Here is an 8675-nt window from a genome sequence, read left to right on the forward strand (position 1 = left end):
GTTCGTAATCTGGGATACAAAGAGGATTCTGTTCCCCTTGAACACAAATATATTATTTGCTGATCTGCAGGTTTAAACAGTCCCCGGAAAAACTGTGCACAGGTATCAGTCACGGATACCTACCGACATGGAATTAGGCTATACAACGAATAATGCGTTATAACGAAGCCAATTCTAATCTCTGGTGAGGTGTTGTCATCGTTATTGTGCATGGCGACGCTGGAATATAACGAACTGATCCTGTGTCTGCATTAGGTGTCTGTTGACCAATGCGAAGTAGTCAAGAAAGTCTGGGGCAAACTCATGAGCAGCCTCCCACCCCGCCGGGCACCGTGACACGCCATAAACGATGCCACCTAACCTGACCGCCCGATCCTTCAAGTCACCTCGTAGAAGTGAGTGAGTGAGTTAGGTTTAACGCCGCTTTCAACAGTATTCCAGTTATTTCACGGCGTGTCAGCTTAATGTGGGAGGAAAGCCCGAAGTGATGCAGGTCTCAAACGTTTACCACTTCGGTGAAACCCACGAGCACGGGTATGGTGCTGACAAACCTAGAAACATAATCGGGGCGAACCGGGATTCGAACCCACGGGTTTCTGGCGTGTCCAAGGGACCCAAATCTGCATGGCGAATCGCGGCGTCTTAGACGACTGGGCCACCCGTGCCCCCTCACCTCGTAGAAAGCATATACTTGTGCAACAAAACCCAAATAATGACATATGCGTTATTTCAAAATAAACTACTTGATCCTGCTTCAGGTAATAATAGTGAGTGAGTGGGTTAAGTTTAACGCGGCTTTTAACAGTATTTCAGTTTATCGCGGAGTGTCATCTTAATGTGGGAGGGAAGCCCGAAGTGATGCAGGTCTCAAACGTTTACCACTTTGTTAAAACACACGAGCACGGGTATGGTGCTGACAAAACTTGAAACATAATCGGGCGAAATGGGATTCGAACCCACAATCAGAGGTTTCTGGCGTAGCCAAGGCACGCACCTGTGCACAGCGAATTCGGATCCTTTGGACAACTGAATCAAAATGATTTGTTATATCATGAATACATGTAGAGGATGTTATTCTCTCTTACGCTATTTTCAAGACTATTTTCCCTTTGCGCCGAACGGCAGATAATCGTGACTGATTATTAAAATTATCTGCCGTTGACGTTTTAAAAACTTAAAAATACTTTAACACATCACTGAATTATATTTTGTATTCAGCAGTGCATAATATAAACAAGGCGACAAAATCCTTTCCACACCCAACAGAAATATCTGCATAAAGCAGAGTCGATTGACGATTCCGACTGTGCATGTGCATGAATCACTACCAAAAAGTAATAATACCAGGTGTTCGCGAAAAGGTAGCGCCCATCACAAATATATGCAAAGGCAAATCAATTGTTCATCTAAAAAAAACACGGGAACATATGGTAAAAGTCAAAATAGGGAATTGCATCGGACATAATTTTTGTCACTGATGCATTAAATTTGGAAATGTCTTCCTCGTGGCTACCATAAAACTTTTTGAAAGCTTTACTGAGGCCTTGGACCAAACAACTCCTGAGCAACAGTGGCATGAAATCTTTGTCGAAAGAGCATGCTTGATTGTACCACACCAAGGTCTCGAGCTGCTGGAATATTCCTCGACATGAAGGGAAAGTTGGCTAATGGAAAGTTGAAGTCATCCCTCTTGTCATACAGTCTTGTGGAGAGTGTTTTGTCCCTCTGAATCTGTAGGGGCGGTCGGGCAGCCTAGTGGTTAAAGTGTTCGCTCGTCACGCCGAAAACCCGGGTTCGAATCCCGACATGGGTACAATGTGTGAAGCCCATTTCTGGTGTCCCCCGCCGTGATATTGCTGGAATATTGCTAAAAGCGGCGTAAAGCCAAACTCACTCACTCTGAATCTGTATGTTTGGATATAAATATGAAACTGATGAGGCGGTCTCATTGGCCTCCTGTATTTTTAGTTCAGGTGGGTAAATCAGTGGAAGGGAATTGGCTATTTGATTGTTATTGAACGATATCAGATCATCGATATACCTGAAGCTTAAGTTAAACTTCTTGGCCAAATGTTGCGCGCTCAAGGGGCACTGGTGTCATCAGGATGTACATGGAATGAGAAGACATTTGGGGTGGAAGCAGGTCTACATGTTTTCCATTAATTACCATATTGGGGATTTGCAGTTCAAGATAATGAATACAAGTTTAGCGGCCACAGAATTTCTCAGTCCTGTTGGTCGAACCACGGAACTGAGGTTGGACGACTTGTCAACATGACCAATGAGGTTAACCCCATCAGCAGGCAGACAAGGTAAGCATTGTCATCTGTGGGGTGACTCCACGCCCTGCTACACCGACAAGGTAAGCATGTCATCTGTGGAATGACTCCATGCCCTTCTACACTGACAGGATAAGGATGTCGTCTGTGGGATGACTCCATGCCCTGCTACACTGACAAGGTAAGGATGTCTTCTGTGGGATGACTCAATGCCCTGCTAAAATGACAAGGTAAGGATGCCATCTGTGGGATGACTCCATGCCCTGCTACACTGACAAGGTAAGGATGTCTTTCATGGGATGACTCCATGCCCTGCTTCACTGACAAGGTAAGGATGTCATCCGTGGGATGACTCCATGCCCTGCTTCAATGACAAGGTAAGGATGTCATCTGTGGGATAACTCCACGCCCTGCTACACTGACAAGGTAAGGATGTCATCTATGGAAAGACTCCATCCCCTGCTACACTGACAAAGTAAGGATGTCATCTATGGAAAGACTCCATCCCCTGCTACACTGACAAGGTAAGGATGTCATCTATGGAAAGACTCCATCCCCTGCTACACTGACAAAGTAAGGATGTCATCTATGGAAAGACTCCATCCCCTGCTACACTGACAAGGTAAGGATGTCATCTGTGGAATGACTCCACGCCCTGCTACACTGACAAGGTAAGGATGTCTGTTGCTGTCCTGCATATATTTTCTACAGTTAATAATGCCAACAAAGACAGACACGTAAGTCATGGTTGTCAGCATTGATATATAAACATTTTTTTACATAAACATTGAGAACTAAATACTTACACTTATGAGGAACATATGAAGTCATCATAACGATCAATCTACATTGCAAAGTTTAAATCCCCCAGGCTGGCTGTTTCAGTGGCAAATATTCCTTTTAGAGAATTTAATAGCATGGTGAAATACGTTCAAAATTAACACTATTGCGAACCAAGTAACATACATATTGTGCCCTACTAGTAACTACAAATGTGTCAACTTTCATTCCATTTTGAGACCCGTTAAGATCCGGGGTAGAGTAGGTCTCCTTCAACCCATTCTTGCCGTAATAGGCGACTATGCTTGTCGTAAGAGGCGATTAACGGGATCGGGTGGTCAGGCTCGCCGACTTGGTTGATGCATGTCATCGATCCCAATTGCATGGATCGATACTCATGATATCAATCACTGGATTGTCTGGTCCAGACTCGATTATTTACAGACCGCCGTCATTTAGCTAGAATATTGCTAAGTTAAACAACAAACCATCCAATCAACCAATCATTCCATTTTGAACAAAAATATCAATGTTATTGCCAGAAATAGCTTTTTCAAAACTTGACTGGCTGAGGTGAAAAAAAAACAGATAAAAACCTCTTACCAAATTCGGGTGTCATAAAGTGGTGGAAACAAGCATACGAAGTTTCATCTTCGTTGGTGCAGTGCTTTCTGAGATGATGTGTGTGTGTGTGTGTGTGTGTGGGGGGGGGGGGGGGGGGGGGGGGGGGGGTGCATTGTGGGAGAATTTAAGATCATGGCCAAAGACCAAAGGTCAAATCAAGGTCAAAATATTAAATGTCGCAAAAGAGGAACATGTGTGTTGAGCCCCACTACCTGATAAACATATACCAAAGTTCATCACGTTTTGAAAACAATTGGCTGAGCTATGACTATAAATAGAGGTTTTATTCAATATGGCTGCTGTGGCGGCCATATTGAAATTCGGATGCGAATCTCTTGAACAAATCGTGTGTCATCATTGGATGGAACAATCCTGTGACGTTTCAGTTTCATACATGTAGGTTCACTGGTTTCTGAGGAGATGTTTACGACGCACAGCGGACGAAGGACAAGGGGAAAACGGACCACGACAAAAGCTCACTTGACCTTCAGCCGGCGAACAACAAAGCCTTCCTTGTTTCGTTGGTGTTGTTAGACACTTTGTCTTCCTACGGGTTGATAACATTTGCAATAGTAGTTTGATTTTCCTGTTTTCCATCTTATAATTTCAAATGGTTGGTGGGGTAGCCCAGTGGGTAAAGCATTCGTTCGTCACATCGAAGACCCAGGTTCGATTCCCACGTGGTACAATTTGTGAAGCCCATTTCTGTGTCCCCTACCGTTATATTGCTGGAATATTGCTAAAAGCGGCGCTCACCATAATTTCAAAAATGTTTACTATTAAATTTAAGGTATCTGAGTGTATGGAGGGGTATATCTCAAAACCTAAAAAGTTTGTTTTTTATCTGACCTCGAACTGTGCCACAGTTCCTAGACTCGTGAAGATCCGGGGTACAATAGGTCTTCAGCAACCCATGCTTGCCGTAAAAGGCGACTATGCTTGTCGTAAAAGGCGTGACGGGATCGTGTGGTCAGGCTCCCTAACCTGGTTGATGCATGTCATCGTATCCCAATTGCGTGGATCGATGCTCATAACGTCAGTCACTGGATTGTCTGGTCCAGACTCGATTATTTACAGACCGCCGTCACATAGCTGGAATGTTGCTGAGTGCAGCGTTAAACAACAAACAAACATAAAGTGCATTCACTTGCATCAAGTTACTGCATGGATACCTCCCACACAACCCGGGGCAAGATGAATGCTTCACAATTATAGTTATGAGTTAAGGCGTACAACATACACGGATGTGTGAGGACACAGTAGTACTGGAAAACTCCCACACCAGGAGGTAGTATTACTGAATGTAGTGGGTGAGTTGGGGTTAACGCCGCTTTTAACAGTATTCCAGTTATATCACGGCGTGTCAGCTTAATGTGGGAGGAAAGCCCGAAGTGATGCAGGTCTCAGACGTTTACCACTTCAGTGAAACCCACGAGCACTGGCATGGTGCTGACTTACTGAATGGAACACCTTAAGCCTATATTTAATCGACTGTTAATCTCATGGTGAATGTTCTTAATGTATATTTTTAATAAAACTTACACAAGCCACGTTTATACAAGCCATTGGGTTTTGCGGCTGTTTAATTCATGGGGAAAGTCAGTGTAATGAGTGAATGTTGTTTTAAGTCAGTCAGCAATGTCCCAGCAGTACCAAGGCGGCCAAAACGGTCTGGAAAACCGTGACTGAAAACATATATATCCTGGCCTTCCCATCCCCATGTGAGATGTTCCACGATTTCGAGGTACTATGACGCGAAAACACCTGACCACTCGACCCATGTAGTCGGCAAGCATGGGGTACTCGGTACACAGTATGACCTAACCCAGAAACAAAAGAAACAAAGTCTTGGTCAAACCGGTGATTGGTAGTGTCATATGCTTCCACGTGGGAACATCGACAACGGGGGGCGTTTTGGGGGTGCTGACACATAGCCAGGGCGTATTTAAACCAAACATCCATCTTGACCAACCAATCCCCACTTGTGTCAGGGCTACGGGAGGCCCAGTCGTCTAAGAGGTCACAATTCGCTGTGCGGAGTTACGTCCCTTGGGCACGCCAGGAAGAAATGCTCGTGGTTTTCCAATCCCGGTTAGCCCCGATTATGTGTCTCGATCTATCAGCACCCTACCCGTGATCGTGGTTTTCACCAAAGTGGAAAACGTCTGAGACCTGCATCACTTCGGGCTTTCCTCACACATAAAGTTGCCTCGTCGTGATATAACTGAAATACTGATCAAAGCGGTCATTCACTCATTCCCTCCCCACTTGTGTCAGGCATGGACTGAGTATTTATTTATTTATTTATTTGAAAACAAAATATCTAATTTATTTATTTATTTATTTATTTATTTATTTATTTATTTATTTATTTATTTATTTATTTAAAGAAAAAAGATTATTAGTGCAAAACCTCTTATAAAACAATCTGAAATTCTAATTTACGGTAGTTTATATTTGGTGCGTTTCTCTATGAACCATTATCACACGTTTGAACATGAATTTATATAGCATTTATAGCAAAAAAAAAGTTCCTCCGTTTGATCACAACATATCTACTGTGAAAAATACAAAATTACTCTAACATAATCGGGGCGAACAGGGATTCGAACCCACAATCATAGGTTTCTGGCGTGTCCAAGGGTCACAACTCTGAACAGCGAATCGTGGCGCCTCAGACGACTGGGCCACCCGTGAACCAGCCACAGATTACTCTCAACATTGCAGGAATGACTAATGTTTACATAGACATAATCACATAAATCAATTTTAACAACAGATCTTTCAATTACATATAAAAATACTCTAGGTATACTTTCTTTTTTCCCTCAGTATATATGCCCTTGCAACTATAACACGATTTTGTGGGATAAATAAGTGATGCGTTGATTATCCCTTACTCCTGCTGTTATGCCAAGGGGGTTGGATCACTTTTGCCCTTGCGTCATGAATTACCCTGCCTCTCTACATTTTTCAAAACTTATTATTATTATTATTATTATTATTATTATTATTATTATTATTATTATTAAAAAAATATTATTATTATTATCAAATATAAAACGTCCATGCAAGAGAATAACCAGTCTTGACTATCAACAGAAACAAATTCCATTTGGCGTAAAAGGGCAAATTAAAAGAGCTGTGAAAATTATATGAATGGACCACTGGAAATAAGTGAAGACACCAGGTGTTCGCGAAAAGGGTTGGTGTGTATTGCCCTACCGGAAGCACCTGCCATTCACACAATCTGCATAAAAAAGTAACTCTTTATTGCCTGACGACGGGTGAGGTGACGCAGTTTTAATGTCTCGACCCAAACATTTCTGTTTGTAAATTAGTTGACTCGCGGCAGATAAATTGGTACTGGGCTTAAAATGAAATTCGGGGACTTCAGTTCACAAAGCAGTAACATCCAGTAAAGATGCTTTGAAAAAATTCTAAGAAAGTTATTGCTCCTAACTTTACAGTTACACAAATATCTTTATATTTTTCATAGATGTCTTTTTTTTTGTAGCATGAACTCATGAACCCGGAAAAGAATTTTTAACAATATTTTCTCAAATGTTAAAATTTGATTTCCAATCCAGTGATTGATATCACCCTACCCTCTCTATCCACACCTCACACTGCAATATATTCATTATGTAATGTGAAATATTATTTAACACGAAATGAAATAATTATTAAAACTTAACATTTGGTGTCAAGGAAATAAGAAAGTTTAAAGGATATTGCAGAAATGATGCATGGTATTTGTTTGTTTGCTGTTAAACGCTAAATAATATTCCAGCTTTGTGACGGCGGTCTGTAAATAATCGAGTCTGGACCACACAATTCAGTGATTGATATCCCCTCCCCTCGATCCACGCTTTGAGGTTACAATGACACACGATCTACAAGTCCCTGAGGCTAATCACCCGTACATTTAGTCCCCTCATACAATGGTAGCTAGGTTCCTGGGTTTACCCGGAAGCGCCAGGGTTCTCAAAGGATGTGAGGCCTACGGGAACCTTTTGAGGGGAATCTCTCGTATGAGATACACCTTACACAACTAACACTGTCCCTGCTAGTTACATCCACATGTACAATGTTGAACCGGGAAGTAGAACTGAACTAGGTCACTCATCTCTCGTGTTTCTAACCAAAATGGGGCTAATTTCCTTCACGACAAACTAATATGAAAACCTTATTACAATTATCATAATAAGTATCACCAATAATGCAATAAACGTAACCAATGTTGGAAACGATACGACGTTTAAACGTCCATGGCTACATAGAACATAACGACATGAACGAACGCGTCACGCATGAGTAAATAACATAAACATACCTCTATATTCAGGCTTTCCTCCTTCATATAAGATACAAATGATCTCCTTGGTCTCCAGAATGGCTCTTAAGGTAACATTCTCCGGCTTTTTCTTAGAGGAACAAAACACTGTCACCACCACGCCTCGCTCGAGTTTCCGTAAGTTTTTCTCTGATGTGTTTGTGGCATAATACCCCGCCATGGCCCGCTTGATATCCCTCGTGTGCGTATGGCATCAGCCTCCGATCAGTTTTACTGTCCTCCTTGGCCTCTGTTCAGGCCACTTGCTTGGCTGGTGAACGAGTAGGATGTGTATTATTTTACGGTATGGTCGTCGTTGATCTTATCTGAAGGTCAAGGACGGTGTAATATTTAACACGGATGTGAAATTGCAGACTGTCAGCTTTTGGTGTGGATAGACTCAGGCGGCTTTCATAATATGTATTGTGCACGGCAAGCGAGCCGGCAAGCGAACAGGGCGGGTTGTGTGTGTGTGTGTGTGTGTGTGTGTGTGTGTGTGTGTGTGTGTGTGAGTGGAGGAGGTCGGGGTGGGGGGTTGGGGGCATTCATTCATTCATTCATTCATTCGTTCTTCTCTCCATCCTTTCATTCGTTCGTTCGTTCTTCCCTCCATACTTTCATTCATTTGGTTACCGTCACTGTTTTGAGATTTTTTA

General features: G+C 42.5%; 1 protein-coding gene across 3 annotated transcripts in view; it reads right to left on the bottom strand.

The window, feature by feature from the left end:
• LOC139454343 (1-phosphatidylinositol 4,5-bisphosphate phosphodiesterase gamma-1-like) overlaps window positions 1-8413 on the bottom strand; it is a 102019-nt gene extending 93606 nt beyond the window's left edge. For all 3 annotated transcript variants that reach the window (XM_071235975.1, XM_071235976.1, XM_071235974.1), the window contains exon 1: window positions 8020-8413. In XM_071235975.1, coding sequence (XP_071092076.1) covers window positions 8020-8200 — 181 coding nt within the window. In that variant the 5' untranslated portion in view covers window positions 8201-8413. The remainder of the gene's footprint in view (window positions 1-8019) is intronic.
• Between the last annotated feature and the right edge of the window lie 262 nt (window positions 8414-8675).

The sequence above is a fragment of the Haliotis cracherodii genome, unplaced genomic scaffold (assembly GCF_022045235.1).
Source record: "Haliotis cracherodii isolate W230 unplaced genomic scaffold, xgHalCrac1.p SCAF_10, whole genome shotgun sequence".
Lineage (NCBI taxonomy): Eukaryota > Metazoa > Mollusca > Gastropoda > Lepetellida > Haliotidae > Haliotis > Haliotis cracherodii.